Here is a 19,092-nt window from a genome sequence, read left to right on the forward strand (position 1 = left end):
CTATTCATAAAAGAAACCTGAAAAAAAAATATACTCAACTGTTTTCAACATAATAGTAATAATAATAAATGTTTTTGAGCAGCACATCACCATATTAAAATGATTTCTGTAGGTTCATATGACTGGAGTAATGATGCTTAAAAAATCAGCTTTGGAATACATTACATTTTAAAATATATAGGAAACAATTATTTTAAATAGTAAAAAATATTTCAAAACTGTACTGTTTTTGCTGTACATTGGTTGAGCAGAAGAGACTTCTTAAAAAAAAATCGTACTATTCAAAGACTTTTGACTGGTATCGTGTATATAAAGAGCTGTCTGAAATATGTTTAATTTTTGTTCAAAAATATCTTTTTTGGTCTTTTATGACCCACAAATTATTATAAATAAATATTATTAATAACAATACCACCCTGAGAGTCAAAACGGGAAAATAATGTAAAAACAAAAAGAGCAACTGTATGGTTCTAGTTAAACATCAATAGATGAATCACCGGCAGGATTGCTGAAGCATGTGGGCGAGTGAGAGAGACTGCTAGTGTTCATAGTGAAAGTGACTTGCTACAACAGTCTTTTTTTTTTTTTTTTTACCATATTCAAATTACTTGTAACACACCTGGTGTGAAAATAAGCCAATCAAAGCAGCAGGAAGCAGACGGAATAAAAATCCTGATTGGTGAACGAGGTGGCACTCTGTCACAGAAGTTTGGCAGGCCTCAGCAGTGTCACAGGTACACAACACAACCTCTCCATTGAACTCGAATCTTCTCTCCCATACAGACGCTGACAACTTCAGAAAGAGACATTTAACTCTGAACCAGGATCACATTCAACATCTCTGGTGAGACAACACTTTAATTCTCTTTCATGCTCTGCAGGAAAGGTTTCATTCACTCATGCGCTTCAATGACGATCCCAGATGATTATGGAAAACTATTCTAATCTAGCAAGTGGCATACAATAGTTGTATTGTATCTGAAAATCCAAAAATAATTCATTTGTTGTCCTGCCTTTTTAAATTTGGGCAATTTTGTTTTTTTTTCATCATTTACTTAAACAAACTTTAACTTGCACACATGCAGTATTCTTGAAAGTCAAACAGGCTATTTATTTATTATTTTACATAAATGCACATTAAACCAGTTCTTAAAATCAAGAACTATTTGATAGAAATATTAGGTGCCACACTGAAAATGTTAAACTTAAAAAAATAATAATAATAATAAGAATGCAAAAAGAAAAGTTTTTTTTTTTTTTATAGGTTTAAAAAAGTTACTTAAAGTGTCATTTGTTGCAATGACATTCATACATTTGTAGGTGTCTAAACTCTTTTGGGCCTCTGAAACTTGGAAACACTTTGCACACTGTGTACAACCAAAACAAATTGAGTGTAAATGGCCCGTATTGCTCCGTAACTGATAGGTAAAGGAAGTTGACAGCCTGTAGCCCACATTGTTGGGTCAGTTACTGTAAGGAATGTGATAAACACCCAAATATGTGTTTCTAGATTTCTTTCCTCATACATTAAAGTAGACATCACCGTAGTAACACACCAGTCTGGGATTAAATGCATCAGATTGGTTTCATAATGCTGGAAAGAATCTGGCAACCTGCTTTTCCAGTTAAAAGAAACAAAGAGCAATTCATTAGTAATTTGATTTATGAATCACCTTTCCTTGGAAATAAAACTAATAGATTCATATCACTGTTCTAGACAAATGCCGATTGTGATTACACAAAGTGTCCATTCTTAATTAGAAAACTGTAAAAGTTCTGTACCTCACAAATTAATTCATTTTAGTAATTACTTTTTAAATTTAAGTTTAAAGGATATTATAAGCAACTTAGCATTTTTTATTAGTATTAGTATAATTATTTATATATTCATGAAATCTTTGTATAATTAATAATGAATAAAAATACGAAATCAAGAAATATTTGATAGGAATAATTTGGATTAGAGCACACTGAAAACTCCAGAAATTATTTCAGACGTTTAAGTAATTATTAAAAAAAAAAAAATTAAGGTTTTTATAGTGTTTTTTAGTCATTAATATTAATATTTATGTATTCATAAAATATTTTTACAATTATTCATGAATTAATTTGAGTAAACTGGAAATGTTCAATTTAAGAAAACAAAAAGCACGAATACAAATAATTGATATGTTGGAGGAAGGATAAAATTCAGTGTTTCAGTTCATCTTAATTTAGTTTTAACTGAACGTTTTTCTTATTAAGTTTTTAATTTCCTTTATTTGCTCTTGGTGTGAACATTTTCTATTGTTAGCACAGCTCCCCCGCCAGTTTTACACACATTCCATAAAATGATCTGCTAGGTCATCTTCGGATCAATAAAAAGACAAATATAGGTCAGATTTCAAGTAGGAAGTTTGTTAGTGGAACAGATAAGACAGGTAAGTTGGTCCCATACAGCTTTATACACTAACGTATCAGAGAATTTTCCACAGTTGACAAAGACACCAAACTAAACAGGTTAACAACCGTTCCAAGGAATGTCAATAAACTCAGTTCTTGTAAATAATGTCATTGCTACATCATTTGACTGAATCACATTTTTATCATATGTTACATGTTCATATCCTGTTGTTTTCTTTTTTATAATATGATCATTATATGAATTGTTCTTCATCTAATCCAAAACCTAGCGAAGTCTTCACCTCGTTCACAGTAACAGCAACTTGAAGCGCCAAAAACAACCATATGTATGACTTTAGTAAAGGTTTACATTGATGATATGAGCAGCATCCTGATGGGACAACCAATAGGAATACACCGGAGATCACCTGACCTGTGTCATGTGAGATTCTGTAGTTAAGTATAGGTTATTATGTTAACTTAAAGGTTATATTAAAATGTCACTTTTAGCAGATAGAATAAAATATCATCTTCTTTGCATCTCATGAGCATACAAATAACGTTAGAATTTCTAATGCAACATAAAGCCACATTTCATAACCTCGTGGAACCACATAAATTACCATCTTGTAATAGTCGACATACGATGCAAACCACAAAAATTGCATTTTTAGCATGCTGCTACTCAAGTATAAAATAGGCATACAAATTCACACCGAACACTAATGTTGCATTAAAATCTAAGTCTACAACTCACATTTGTCTTGTGCAAAAAAATTCCACCATCTTGGATTTTTCATTGAAGTTATTAGGTCTCATAGGAGGCTGTAAAATTAAGTTGCATACCTTTTGGACCAGGATCTATAATTCCCTGAATCTAGGTTTTTAAATGAATCATTATTTTATAAAGTTCAACAGACAAACGTTTCGGGATACTTGATTGGAATTCAATCGTGCTGATGTTTTTCATTGAGCTCCTCTGTACAAAAGGTATTTATGCAGTAGCTTTCAGCTAACCTGTAACTCACAACACAGATGCATTCACAGCATTAGATGAATTTAAAAAGTGCTTTGTATAACGCTGATCATATGATCATATAGTACATGGAATGACTGAACCATTGATCTAACTGTTAAACTGCAGGACAGGTGGACCTTTTTTATGTATGCAAAGCATTTAGACACACTGACACATTCCTGTGCAAATGTGTCTGCATGTGTGGTTGAGCGTGGCACGAAGGACACCTATGCAAAATTCACCCCCTCCCTTTACCCCTTTGAACATACAAGACCTTTGTTTTAACTCACTGAACATAACTGTAATCTGGTATAAAGTCTACACTTAATTATATGTCAATTTCTGGCACAGTATGTATGTTTATTATTACGAGAATGGCGGCAAGTGTGCTGTTACTCTCCCATGCAACAAGTTTTTTAAACATTTTTTGAGTAGGGAGTTTGATGGTGCAGTGTAAGTATTTTGAGGTAAGGGTTGTTGGGTCAAATCCCACAAGGAAAGAGGTATAAGGCATTAACTTTATGCCTGAGGCTAAGTTGGACTTTTCTAGTGCATTGTATGAAAGTTGCAGAAACATCTCTGGTTGGGTGGCAAGAAATAAACATTCCTTTCCATTTCTTTCAATAGCACTGGATCATGGTCCTTCAGGCCAGCGGTGTCATGAGTATCCCAGCTAATGTGAGTGTCGATAACCAGCTACCTGCTTCCTGGACATCCCACTACAACTGCACTGATGGTAAAGTTTCTTCTTATCTGAAACTCCAGAGAAAGTGCACTTGTGATTATTCCTCCATCAAGTACAATTCCAGTACAGATTTTAGGTTGTACGTTTTGTTTATAATCTAATCGGCGGAGACTTTTCTGGCAGGTTAATCATTTACTCTAGCAGTCACTGCTGGAGTTACTAGGTTATCAGTTGCATGCACTGGGGACCATGTACAGATAGTGAAAGTGATTTACACTTATCTAGAAACCATGTGCAGTTCTTGTATTTACTTTTTATACTGTGTAACTGACTGCTAAGACTAGTTTATCTGTTCAGCAGAATATATTTTGTTTTGGATGTTGGTCCCCACATGTGATGCTAGTGTGCTGGAATGATCTAGATCAGAGGTCTTCAGCCCCGCTTTTATGCCGGTTGCATAAACTTAGACACCATATTAAGACTGTCTTAAAAACCAGTTTGACCACCTAGCAGTTGCCAATGGGATTTCAGTCTTACTTTTCCAATACAAATAAGACCAATCAACCTTTTCATTACTGGATTTAAAAAGTTGTGACCAGTCTTAAAGAAAAAAAAAACTTTTTAAGACTAGTCTAAACAGTTTATGCAACTGGTCCCAAGTAATCCGAGTTTAGTTCCAACCTTGAACCAGTTAATCAAGGTCTTCAAAACTGTCTGAAACTCATAGGTAGGTTTGTTGAAACAGGTTGTAAATCAACTTTGCTGGATGATGGGTCTCCAAAAGCAGGATTGAAGGCTTTTGTTCTAGTGATACACACAAGACTTCCTTAATCAGTTTGCTTCAACAATGACCTTACTAGTCAAACAACTTCACCGGCAAACTTTGCTATAACACTATGATTATGCTGGTCATCCAGCTTGAACAGCTCCTAACCAGGTGAGCGTTTCACAAAAGCAGCTATGACAGCAAGTTCCATTGTTAACAATAGAGTTCAGTAAAACTGGAAACCAGGGTTGGATAAAGATACATTAAATCTATTTAAATACCAAATATCTTGATTTTAAAAGTATCAAAATAAACTACAAAACACAGCAAACCACACCATGTATCAAAATAAAGTACTCTATATATGTAAAATATATATGTACTCTTTTTTTTTTTCAAAAATACTAATAAAAACTTTTGCAAGGGAGCATGAAATTTCTTAGCAAACCTTCCATCAATTGCCTGCTTGATCTATCATTTCTCCATTACACTGACTCAGTTGATTAAGTAAATAATGTTTGATAGCAACAGCTTTTATCTGTCTGAGTCACGCCATAAATCTGACATACGCAACCAGTTGACAGATCAAATATTCACATATCCCTGTAATCTCCCAGATGAAGGTTAGTTTTAAAGTAAACATCAGTTTAGTTTTAACAGTTTGCGAATGACTCACAATTGTGGCCTAATTTAGTTACTTTGTGTTTGGTAACTAAAGGCCTACTTTGCATCAGCAACACGGACTCATTGAGAAACAAGTCATTCATAAGTAGACAACTGATGGTAATTCACAGCAATAAGTTTCTAACTAGTTAATAATTAAATTAATAATTAATAATTAGTTTGTTAATCATAAATATAATAATATAATATAGCTGCAAGCAGCAATTACTGGGGTTCAAGTACTTAAAGACCTTTAAGGTATATATACTTTTAGAGTCTAGACAAACCTTGATGTATAGCTGACAGTAAAACACATCCAAAATGGAGAATAGGTTTGCAGACACACAGAAATGGTTAAACGATTATATTAATATTCAATAAGCATGCTTATACACACACATACACAGACACAAACATACATGCACACACATTTTGTTACACATATAGAAATTTGAAATAAATGATAGGTGACACAATAGTTATTCCAAGTCTTCTCTTTTCAAGACTTTATATGTCATTTTCAGGTTTCAATGTAATCATAATCATAATAATTTCTCATACAACACAGTGTTTTTAACCTTTATAACAATTTTTATTTATTTATTTTTATTTATTTATTGATAATTATTGATATTGTCTGTCCAGATAATATCTCTGCACTGGTTTGGGTCCGATCAGGCGAAAAACCTAGGACTAGTTCGCAAAAGTAGGTTTTGGACAAAATTCAAAATGGCAGAATATTTTTCTAGAATGGAAATAAAATCAGTGATAGATTTGTTTGTCTTGAGCCAAGGATTCCAGTGATATAAAAAACTTGAATCTACAACAAACGGAGTTATGCTATATTTCACATTTTTGCTCACTGTAGCACCCCTAATAGGCCGAATGACTACTACGGTCTGACCAACTTTCATGGTTTGGACTACATGATCAGTTTTAGGGCGGAATAATAATAGGGTTTCAGCACTACGTGCTTGAATCACTAATTATGTGTCAGGCAGTCATTCATACAATGGTGTCATGATCCTACTAAACTAAACCGCTACTTCAATTATAGTACAACATTCAGCAATCAAAGATTTATTTATTTATCAATCATTGGACACCTATTTGGAAGTTGAAAACAACATTTTAGCATTTCAGCAATTATTAAATGATCAATATGTTTTGACTTTAAATGTAGCCAAAAACGTAATCAGAAAGTAGCTACAGAACTTGTCAGGGAGTATTAACCTCCCACTCCAACCACTGAATCTATTGAGAGCCATAAAAGTATAGAGGATACGTACACATTAATAGTGTAGTAACAAGTCTTGGCAAACTACTGAGTAGAGGCTGCATTTTTATGATGTCACCATTTAGACTTCTTACAAAGTATTTTACAGTATTTTAAAACTACAAAAATTCAAAACTATAGCATATTGATACAAAATATGAAGCCATTTTCATCAACCCTATCAAATAAAAATTACTAATTTGAAACTATATTTGAAATACACGTATCATAAATACTGCCCATCTCTACTTGTGACCATAGTTAGCTTACAATGGTTTTGGAAAACACACCTCAGCTTTTAACAGTTTCACTTCACTCAGGTCCAGTTAGTATTTCTATAAGTTTCCCTTTAGATAGACAACAAGACTTTCTCTTGGTCAACCAACTTCACTAAAAAGGCCAAAATTGACTAGCACCAACCAGCATAAACCAGGTTTTAGCAGGGGCATTTACTAAACCCTTTCTGAAATCTCAACATATCCACAGTGAATTCCAGTTACATGAGCCGACTCTGGTCTCAAGATCTACACCCACAAAACTGGACCAAGTACCAGGTGTGGGAATGGCTCCAACAGACGCTGGACATGCACCAAATCGATGCCACCAGCATTCCCTTCCAGAACTTTGACCTTGACGGGAGGCAACTGTGCATCATGAGCTTCCAAGACTTCACCCGAGCAGCCGGATCCGTGGGTTCCATTCTTTTCCAGAGCCTGGCTGACCTAAAGTGGAACGGTAAGATACAGAGGGATATTAAGATATTAGAGGTTGCATTTTACCTCTGTCTAGTGCCTACCCTTCCAACCCTGAACAAGATGGTTAATGTGATTTTGACATGTTCCTAGATCAACAATCTTGTTGATCCTGGATCAACATGGTTGTCAACCAGTAAACAGATTGTTTCTCGTCAATCTGCAGTTCCCCATCGAGGGAGAGACGATGCGTCGATAACGCTTTGGGAACGCATTCTGCGTGAGTGCGTCTGAAGCATCCATGTCAACTAGTCCAATGGCGAGAGTGAGCGTCAGGAGTGACGTCACGACCAGGAATTGATAAAAACCCCAACCGGAGCAAACGGTGTTAGCTTTCTGTGCCTCAGCAAGCGATCTGTGTCAAACCTGTCTGTCATATTTACTGTTGTCTTGTGCAAAGTTTATATACTATGGCTAAGCAACTATTCAAACCGTGTGCTTCTCCCTGCCCGCGTTATTTAACGGGTGGGGATACACACGAGCTTTGTGTAGTTTGTTTGGGAGTGGAGCATGCGTTATCAGCCTTCGAGGAGACTGATTGCCCGCATTGTGAGAAGCTTTCGCTTCGCATGCTCCGCTCCCGCTTGTCACTCTTTGATGAGAAGAGCGGCGAGCCTCGCGCTCCTCAGGGTGCAGGACCCGCTTCTGCCGAGGCAGAACGGAGAGTGCATTCCTGGGGTTCGCAAATGGATCTCTCAGCGGGGTTGGAGACGGGTCCGAGGGCTCTTTCTCCTCCCTTACCTGGGAGATCCATAGCTCAAACTCCGGTGTCGGAAGCCCGCCCCGCGGCTTCTTCCGCCCGGGGGGAGAGCCCATTGCTTCGTTGCTCTAGCTCCGAGGAGTTAGATGTAACGGGCAGTGAAGGTGACACAATCAGGGGGGAAGAGGATTCGCCATCTCTTTCCCCAGCATATGAGGAGTTGGTTGATGTATTAACACGAGCTGTAGATAAATTACATATATCTTGGCCATCTGATAAACAGAGCGCTCGTCCTAAAAGCAAATTAGACGAGCGTTTTCTGTCTTCTAAAACATCGCCTACATCACGGGGTCTCCCTTTTTTCCCTGATCTTCACAGTGAGCTGTCTAGATCGTGGAATAAGCCATATTCATCACGTCTTTTCAGCCCTCAAGTGCGCATTTATTCTGATATAAGAGGGCTGAAAGAAAATGGTTATGAAGCGATGCCCCGGGCGGAGCAGACGCTCGCGAGCTATCTTTCCCCTGGTTCAGCGTCATCTATTAAGAACCCGACTTTGCCCACGAAGCCTTTAAAGATCACATCTAATTTAGTGGGTAAAGCTTACACAGCAGCAGGTCAGGCTGGAGCTTGCCTTCACTCGATGGCTTTGCTTCAGGCTTATCAGGCTGAGCTGCTGGGGGAGTTAGATAACAGTGAGGGAATCAGCCGTGACGAAATTCGCGAACTTCGTCGGGCTACGGATTTATCTCTCAGGGCGACTAAAGAAACAGCACGTGCTATTGGTAGATCTATGGCTGCTTTGGTTTCTACAGAAAGACACCTTTGGCTTAATCTTTCAGATATTAAAGATAAAGATAGATCTTTTCTTTTAGACGCTCCCATTTCTCATGAAGGTCTGTTTGGTGATGCTGTGAATGAAGTGGTTGAAAGATTTCAAGAAAATAAAAAGCAATCTGAAGCTTTTAAAAGTTTTCTCCCTCGCCGTTCTAATCCTGATGCTGCTGGGCGTGCAAGGCAGCCCCAGCCATCATGCTCCTCATATCGTGTTTTTCAAAAAGAGAGTGTTGCGTCTCGCGCTCCTCCTCAAAAATCACGGGGACCGAGCCAGCACTCACAGCCAAAGCAATCTAAGCAGAAGCCGGATCTGAGGACCGTTCTTCTCGCTAAGAAAGCTTCGGCTCAGAAGAAAAGGTCCTGACGCCAAATGGGTCAGACCTGTGAGGGCAGCCCCAATCGAGACAGTGCGGTGTACACCTCAGTATACGGTGCCCGTCCGGTCTCGGTGCTCTCACGGGGCCGTCCTGCCAACCCCGCCACCCTTGGTGCCTCGGGGCGCAGCGGTCTCCAGCGGGTCTCTGGCGCTGTGTCTCCCAGACGCTGCGTCAGGCTCGCTCCCTCTGAGGGGGGTCCAAGAGCAGTTAGCTCAGGTGGTTCCTGCGCTTCGGCTTCAGGTCCCCGAACTAGCTGTTCTAATTACACCAGAGGCCAGCCTCGAGAGGCTGGTTCCCTTAGTAGAATGTCTGACAGAATGGAAAAGTCTGCCGAATATATCTCAATGGGTCCTGCAGATAGTAGAGAAGGGCTACAGAATCCAGTTCGGTTCTCGTCCCCCACGCTACAACGGGGTGTTGCTCACAGTAGTGCATCCCGAGCAGGCTCTGGTCATGGAGCAAGAAGTGAAATCTCTTTTAGCGAAAAATGCTATAGAGCAGGTGTATCCTCCCGACAGGGCATCGGGTTTTTACAGCCGTTATTTCATTGTTCCAAAAAAGGATGGAGGGCTGCGTCCCATTTTAGATCTTCGTCTGTTGAATCGTACAGTTCAGAAATTAAAATTCAAGATGCTGACACTCAAACAGATCGTGACTCAAATCAGATCCGAGGACTGGTTCGTCACAATAGACCTAAAAGATGCGTACTTCCATATCTCCATCCTCCCTCAGCACAGGAAGTTCCTAAGGTTTTCTTTCGGGGGCAAAGAATACCAGTATCGGGTACTTCCCTTCGGTCTAGCTCTCTCACCCCGCACATTCACGAAATGCGTAGATGCAGCTCTGGCCCCGCTCAGGCTGCAGGGCATACGTATTCTGAATTACCTGGACGACTGGTTGATTTTAGCAGAATCAGAACAGTTGGCGGTTCGGCATCGAGATGTCGTCCTCGCTCATATGCAAAAGTTGGGTTTGAGGCTCAATACCAAGAAGAGTGTGCTATCTCCATTACAGAGGACCACTTTTCTTGGGGTGGTATGGGATTCGGTCACGATGCGAGCCTCTCTTTCGCCCGCTCGTGTAGCCAACATCCTCGCAGCCACTTCGGAGCTAAAGCTAGGCCAGTCACGCACTGTAAAACAGTTCGAGAGATTGTTGGGTCTCATGGCAGCAGCGTCCAATGTGATCCCCTTTGGCCTGCTGGGCATGAAACCTTTTCAGTGGTGGCTCAGGACCAGAGGGTTCTCCCCGAGGGGAAACCCACTTCGTACGATCAAGATCACGCGGCGGTGTCTCCGCGCCTTGGTCATATGGAGAGAACACTGGTTCCTGTCCCAGGGTCCGGTATTGGGAGCTCTTTGTCATCGGGTTACCATCTCGACAGATGCTTCCCTTACCGGCTGGGGAGCGGTAATGGAAGGCCGCTCAGCTCAGGGTCTGTGGGAGAGCCATCATCACTCTTGGCACATCAACTGCCTGGAGATGATGGCTGTCTTCAAAGCTTTGAGGCACTTCCTGCCAGACCTGAGGGACCATCATGTGCTGGTCCGCACAGACAATACATCGGTGGTCTCTTACATCAACCGTCAGGGGGGTCTGCGCTCGCGCCCACTCTGCAAATTAGCGCACCAGATCCTCCTGTGGTCTCTGGGGAAATTACGCTCTCTGAGGGCGATGTATATACCAGGGACTCAGAATATTGGAGCAGACACCCTGTCGAGGCAGGTGCTGAGGCCAGGGGAATGGAGGCTTCACCCGGAGGTGGTGGAGCTCATATGGGAATGTTATGGCCAAGCAGAAGTGGATCTGTTCGCTTCTCAGTACACGACGCACTGTCCACTATGGTTCTCCCTTACTCATCCAGCCCCCCTGGGGTTGGACGCTATGGTACAGACGTGGCCCTGTTGCTCTGCTCCCAGGAGTTCTGGAGAGAGTCCGCCAGGACGGAGTAAGTCTACTTCTCGTAGCTCCACACTGGCCGAGTCGAATCTGGTTTGCGGACCTGATTCATCTCCTCGACGGTTCTCCCTTGGAGATCCCGATCAGGAAAGACCTTCTATCTCAGGCCGGGGGCACTATATTTCACCCCCGGCCAGAGATTTGGAAGCTTTGGGTGTGGCCTCTGAGGGGGCGCAACTCATAGAGAGTGGTCTCTCAACTGAGGTTGTGGAGACCATTCTTAGCTCCAGAGCTCCAGCTACGAGGAAACTTTATAGACTCAAATGGAATGTTTTTTCTTCTTGGTGTTACCAACATCAGTGTGACCCCGTCCACTGCTCTGTTGGCTCAGTTCTTGAGTTTTTACAAGACCGCTTCGCTTCTGGTCTATGTCCATCCACCTTAAAAGTTTACGTGGCGGCCATCTCGGCTTTCCACGCCCAAGTGGGTGGTGCATCTCTGGGTCGAGACCCTCTTATCTCTCGTTTCCTTCGTGGCACCTTGAGGCTGAGACCTGCAACTCGTTCTAGAGTGCCGGCCTGGGACCTGGCTATAGTTTTAGAAGGCCTTTCTAGGGCTCCGTTTGAGCCCCTAGATTCGGTCTCTGAGAAGTTTCTTTCGTTTAAGACTACTTTTCTCCTTGCTATTTCGTCCCTTAAAAGAGTCGGAGACCTTCAGGCTCTCTCGGTTTCTCCCACCTGCCTTGAATTTGCACCTGGGATGGTCAAAGCATTTCTCTACCCGAAGCAGGGATACGTCCCTAAGGTACCGACCGTTGTTCCGAGACCTATTGTTCTGCAGGCTTTCTGTCCTCCCCCGTTTGCATCGTCGGACCAGGAAAAGTCTAACCTCTTGTGCCCTGTGCGAGCATTGGACACTTACGTTCATCGGACTTCTTCTTTTCGGAAATCCGATCAGCTGTTTGTTTGTTTCGGGTCACCTAAGATAGGTCTTCCTGCCACTAAACAGACACTTAGTAAGTGGATAGTTGGGGCTATCCTTCTTGCCTATGAGTCTTCTGACCTACCGTGCCCTTTGGGGGTCAGAGCTCATTCTACTAGGAGTATGGTGGCCTCTAGAGCCTTATTATCTGGGGCCTCTCTTCAGGATGTTTGTGATGCGGCAGGCTGGTCCTCGCCACTCACATTCGTCAGGTTTTATAGCCTAGACCTGGACGCTACTCCCGGGTCTCAGGTTTTTAATTCTAGAGGCGTTGGGTTTTCTGTCTGACACTCAGGCACTTGTAATATGGCGGTTTGGGTATTCTCGTTCCCAAAGCGTTATCGACGCATCGTCTCTCCCTCGATGGGGAACGTCTCGGTTACGTCTGTAACCTCGGTTCCCCGAGAAGGGAACGAGACGATGCGTCTCCCTGCCATACTTCCTTCATTCCTGTGATCGACTTGCTTCGGCACTGTCGAAGCTAACACCGGTTGCTCCGGTTGGGGTTTTTATCAATTCCTGGTCGTGACGTCACTCCTGACGCTCACTCTCGCCATTGGACTAGTTGACATGGATGCTTCAGACGCACTCACGCAGAATGCGTTCCCAAAGCGTTATCGACGCATCGTCTCGTTCCCTTCTCGGGGAACCGAGGTTACAGACGTAACCGAGACGTTTTCTTCTGATGGAGTATGTTATGGTTTGGCTTTGTGTAGGGATAGAGTTTTGCTGTCAGTTGTGTGCTATAGAAATGTTGTTTCATACAGGCTGAAAATCAAGGTTGGAGACATAGCCTTGTGGGCAGCAAGGTTAAAGATTTTGGATAACCCAAGTTTGAGTCCAAGCTTGTGGTCTTTTCCCAGTTCCATTCTCCTCTTTCCATTCCAATAGTTTCCTTTCTCTCTTCGACAGTCCTATAAAGGCAGAAAGGCTAAAAAATATTTTTAGGATTCAAACCTGTCCTAGTTGGTAAAATCACATTGACTGACAGACTCTTTGTTCATCTTTCCTCTTCTTACCTCTTCTTACAACGCTATAATGAATCCAGGAGAGTGTTGCTAACAAGACCAAGATTTTCACAAACCGTCAAGTTTGATAAACTTTCCATTACAGTGTGTTACTAAACCTAATAAAATCCAGAAAAACGTATACAGGTGACATGTGAGAACCTTACCAACAAGTTAAACTGGTTTAAGACCACATGACGCGGGAGTTACTTGCTTGGTTTGATGATATTTGATGAAATCTGATGGTAGTCCTTGCAAAACATGTACTCTGTTATTGAGATATATTTTTTCTTTTCTTATGTCACAGGTCAGTATGTTCAAACAGATATGTTCACACCAGCGGACATTAAAACAGAAATAGATAGTAAGTAACCACACACAAAGTAAAACTAAAGAGCTTTTGGTTTCATTTCAATCCTCCTAGCATAAAGTTCACATAATATCAGTGACAAAACATTGACCCACATCTGCTGCTGAAAACATAAGTTAACAGATTCTCTTGGAATAATTAAAGACTTTTATATATATATATATATATATATATATATATATATATATATATATATATATATATATATATATATATATATATATAAGACTTTGTAACCAAGTACTTCTTTTTCTTCAACAGACTTCCCTTGTTCAATCCTCCCCTTTAAGGAAGAATCCAACTTTTACAACACTTCAGGTACCTGTGAAATTACTCAATGATTTTATTTATTTATTTTTTAATTTATAACCCTGGACTACAAAACCAGTTATAAGGGTTGTTTTTGTTTTTTTGAAGTTGAGATACATATTCTGAAAGCTAAAGAATCTTTTCACTGATGTATGGTTTGTTAGGATAGGACAATATTTGACAGAGATACAACTATTTGAAAATCTAAGGGTTAAAAAAAAGCTAATATTATGAAAATTGCCTTTAAAGTTGGCCTTAACAATGCATATTACTAATCAAAAATTAAGTTTTGATATTTACAATAGGTAATTTACAAAATATCGTCATGGAACATGATCTTTACTTAATATCCTAATGATGTTTGGCAAATTGATCATTTTGACCCATACGATGTATTGTTGTCAATTGCTACAGATAAACTTGTGCAATTTACGACTGGTTTTATGGTCCAGCATCACATTTGTTTACATATTTCCAGTTAAAACAAGAAGATTATTTATTTAACCTGATGGTTTAACGATATTGTGTCATATGTTCTCTTTCCTCAGAACTGTTTGACATCAAAAACTCATTCCAGCCCAACACCATATTATCTTCACCAGCTCCGTCAAGCCCAGGTAAACGATCTTAATCCTAAACCTAATCCTAAAAAAAACAGCATTCTCCTTGCTTCCTTTCCAGATAATAAAGTACTATCCCTGTACCATGGTATAGGGATTGTGTTTGAGGGTAATACCATGGTAAATGTTCAAAAACATTGGTAATATTTCAGTTTAAAGGGATTTTTCTTGAATTCAGTGAAAGCTGCTTTGAATAAAAGCATTTGCAAATGCATTAATATATGCATGCTATACTTGCTTGCAAATAAATACTTTTTATAAACAAAGGTTTGAAGATATAATAAAACACAATTTGCCGTAGGTCTCTTTGCTGTATTGTTCCTTATATTCTGTGTTGCGTAACTGAAAGGATTTGTTCAATGCAGGCAAAAAGGACTGAGATCAGGCCAATTAGATAGTCATGCAGTGCTGTTGCAAAGCTACTGATACGAATGAAATCTTTACAGCCCACCTATAGAAACTTAAACAACACAATTAAACATAGGAACTAAAATACATATGCATTAACTAGTGCACTTCCTGAATAGGGTTTCCTCCATTCCCATAAATGGAGTGAAAAGTTCAATACATGAATACTGACTACAAAAAGACATCAAAGTACCCTTAAGCCAAAAGTCAAAGTTGAAGTTATTATTCACAAGTTTTCCATGACCAAAAAATAAACATGAGCTGGCCCTTTAAAAACAGTGGTTTCATTGTCATTTTCTCATTTCAGATCCCAAGCGGTCACAAGTCAAAAGACACAGTGAGTTGAAATTTTTTCACTTCTTACACAATCTTTTTTTTTTGTTAATGTGTCCTGAACTTCACCCGGCGGTTGTCTTTAGAGAATTTGACAGCAGCACGCACCGAATCCTCTGGCACGTGGATGTCTTGAGGCCGTTTTAGATTCCTTCTGCTTCTCAACTAACGTCTCATGTTTCCACAGACCCTCGTGGGACGCACCTGTGGGAGTTCATCCGAGACATCCTCCTGAACCCCGAGCGCAACCCTGGCCTGATCAAATGGGAGGATCGCTCCGAGGGGGTTTTCCGCTTCCTTAAGTCGGAAGCTGTGGCTCAGCTTTGGGGCAAGAAGAAAAATAACAGCAGTATGACCTACGAGAAACTCAGTCGAGCGATGAGGTAACATCTTCCCTGGAGCTTTGCGACTTTTTAAAGGACTCTGACCAATATTCTGAGCTTCTCGCATGTTTCTTTCTCTCCCAAGGTATTATTATAAACGAGAGATCCTGGAACGGGTGGATGGACGTAGACTTGTCTATAAGTTCGGCCGGAACGCTCGAGGCTGGAGAGAGTCTGAGAAGTGAAGGACTTTGTCTTCACATGTAGATTCCTAGTGAAACCTGTATTTATAACATTATAGCCATTTGAGTTGTTTTTTGAAGTACTTGTCTGTCAACTTGTTAGTAGTTGATTCTATTTTTACTATGTTTACGTTACATATGTACCACTATTTTATATGCATTTGACTCTAAAGGTATACATGTTTTTGTATCAACTATGAAAAGCTGGTTAACTGGCTTTTGGAAATGATAAACCAACTCCAGCTTTGCTTTTAAATAGCTTAGCTTGTCTTGAATGCAGGGAGCAGTTCATTAAGTAGAATGAACTCCGTTTAGAGTAGACTTACCCTGGTAAAAACAGCAAAGGATTTGGAATGAAGGACTAAGATTTGTAAAAAAAAAAAAAAAAAAACGGTTGTGGTCTTGTATGGCATGAACCACAATAAACCACAATGTAAAGTTTTTATCAATGCTTGTTTATAGGTTGTGCATTTTATAATTAAAGTCATGAAGAAAAAAAAAATAATAAAAGTGATTTTAAACACCAAATTAAGAGGGTTTTTTTATTTCTTGCAGCAAACACAGACCTTTTTAATAGTCTTTTTTTTTTCTTCTATTAATCAAATTGAAATTGTGCCAGATTTAGACAAGATGGCAACTAAAATTTTAGCCCGAAGATGTAATTTTATGCTTTTCTTTGAATTTTCTATTAATCTAATAAATATATGATTCTTCAACATGTAATATATTTTCATGTTAAATATATAATTAAATCTATAATTATACAACCATATATATATATATATATATATATATATATATATATATATATATATATATATATATATATACAGAGAGGGGGGTTTAGAATTTATATAGTTATATCAAAGTATTTAATATACTCATATTTTATTATGTTTAAATATCAATATTATGTATCAAAATATTAAATATAATAATAAAAATATAAAATACTAAAAAAAAACATTAGATTTATTTATTTATTATTTAAGTTGGAAGACACCTGAGAATCCTAGGAAGAATAAAATTCATGAACAAGTTATATTCATTTCAACATCTGTGAGACTGAGATGCATAAAGGGCACATTCTGAAAAGACTTGTCGCAGAAATTATGAATTTTCAACCTGATTGAGCCAGTAGCCAATAATGTCCCAGAGAGTCCTGGAACGCCTCATCCCTTCAAACACAGGGACAATGCTGGACGTCAAGCTAGTCTTTTCTTTTCTTTTTTTGTTGCTCGGATGCCAATGATAGCTAATGATTTGCAGCAGCTGTGGCCAAAGATGTTGTCAGTGCTGAGTTATGTTAGATAAGACGAAATGCCAGCGAGTTAATTGTTCCACCGTGCGTGTCACGGCCACAGTGCTGCCACCTCCGGACGATAGATAAACGGCTCCCTGCTGCTCCGTGAGATAAGAGCCGTTGACACTCTCTGGCCTCTCTCTTTGTTTTCCTGTCGGATTTTTCATAGGCAAATCCCTCTCTCAGCTTCCAACTCTTTGCCATCACTCTCTGGAGTATTATAGTTCTTTTCATAAACGTGATTTCACAGGGATTTATTTTGATATTTTTTTAATCCTTATCTTTTTTTAAACCACGGTTGTGCTATCTCTCCATTCCCTATCTGTGACTAAAGGAAAAATGGGCTCCAATCACGGAAGGGGACCTGTAAAACAAAACACAGCAACTGCAAATATGTGAATAACTGAAGCGCTGCTGCTGGAGTTTATTATGTGTAGGTAACACACTTAAGACAATATACTGTACTTCCTGTAACTGGGAATCCCAAACCTTCGACTGAGGCATTTTTGTCTAATACTAATACTGGTGTTTTCAATCCATGGACCCCTGGGGGTCTGAGAAGGAATGGCAGGGGATCAATGAAAAATATTTTTTATATATTCTTTTAGTCATCTTTTTCAGTAACACTTTATTTTACAGTGTCCTTGTTACACATTACATGTACTTAGTATTATAATAACGATAAATTATGCATGATTGCATGCAAGTATCCCTAAATCAAACCCTATAATAAGTACATACTCAGTACTTAAATATATAAATACAACCCTTAATTCATTTATGTCACATATAGCTTTAATAAATATTTGAGTTTTTGTGTATAAATATATATATATATATATATATTAGTTTTTTTATCAATTAGAATATAATCATTTTATTATAGTTAATGTCAAATTAAACATTTTTTATTGTTCACGTTAATTCAAAATACATTATTCTCATCCTCAAATGCATTTTTTTAATATTTATTTATTTATTTAAAAATAATAATTTATTACATGTATCAAATGTAATTTAAATAAGGTATTAATGCATAGCAATTGAGGTCAATCAATAAATTCTATAAAATTACTGTCCGATAACATCAATACATTTCGGATATTATAAAATGCGTCTATGTGAGTACGTTTGTAAAGATTTAAAGTCAATTAGGAAACAAAAAATTATGTTAGAGTAACTAGCTGTAAGTGGGTCTGTGTAAGAGGCTGAGGTAGAGCAAATAAGTATGTCTTACAGTGTCTCATCTTTCACACTGTCTAATTAAATGCATTAATAGACATACTTTTCAGTACAGTAGATTTATTATTATATACTTAACTACTTTTTTCTCTTGCTTTAAAGATGTTTTAAATGATATTTTTAAAGGAAAGCTGAACAAAATTCTGATTTAAAATGATTTTTGCAGTTCATGCACTTGCGCATCTCATCCATTTCACCCTAAATAAGGCCTTTACACGTAGAATGAGATAGCAATAGCATGCTGCTTTACATGCTTAAACGACCCAATATCTCAATACACTACACTGATTATGAGCCTATTTGAATGTGCCATGTGTGTTGTACTCAGACGTTTCATTATTTAAAGCATCTTGATCATCAGATGCAGCATCCAGAACAGGGAAGAGATGGCAGATAAGCACAGGTATAAAGACAGTGGCAACAGACGGGAGTCTATCAGCTGATCTTGGATCAGAGCAGGCTTTGTGCTTGTTCTGTGTAGTCTGGATACATCTTATCTTTTTGCTTCACATTCAAACAATCCTTTGAGGTTTCAAATGAGGTGCATTCGTTTGGCTGATGGCATATTTTGCGTGTCAGCCATGTTTTACAGTGTAAAA

The 19,092-nt window shown here is 38.9% G+C and overlaps 1 protein-coding gene across 1 annotated transcript; it reads left to right on the plus strand.

Moving 5' to 3' along the window:
• The first annotated feature begins 708 nt into the window (after positions 1-708).
• LOC113081313 (ETS homologous factor-like) lies at positions 709-16,469 on the plus strand. Its single transcript, XM_026253392.1, has 9 exons — positions 709-844; positions 4,028-4,136; positions 7,277-7,525; positions 13,651-13,707; positions 13,975-14,031; positions 14,571-14,639; positions 15,358-15,387; positions 15,571-15,766; positions 15,852-16,469. Exons 2-9 carry the CDS (start codon positions 4,037-4,039, stop codon positions 15,949-15,951), a joined length of 858 nt encoding a protein of 285 aa, XP_026109177.1. The 5' UTR covers positions 709-844; positions 4,028-4,036; the 3' UTR covers positions 15,952-16,469.
• The last annotated feature ends 2,623 nt before the right edge of the window (positions 16,470-19,092 follow it).

Source organism: Carassius auratus, unplaced genomic scaffold, assembly GCF_003368295.1.
Source record: "Carassius auratus strain Wakin unplaced genomic scaffold, ASM336829v1 scaf_tig00033762, whole genome shotgun sequence".
NCBI lineage: Eukaryota > Metazoa > Chordata > Actinopteri > Cypriniformes > Cyprinidae > Carassius > Carassius auratus.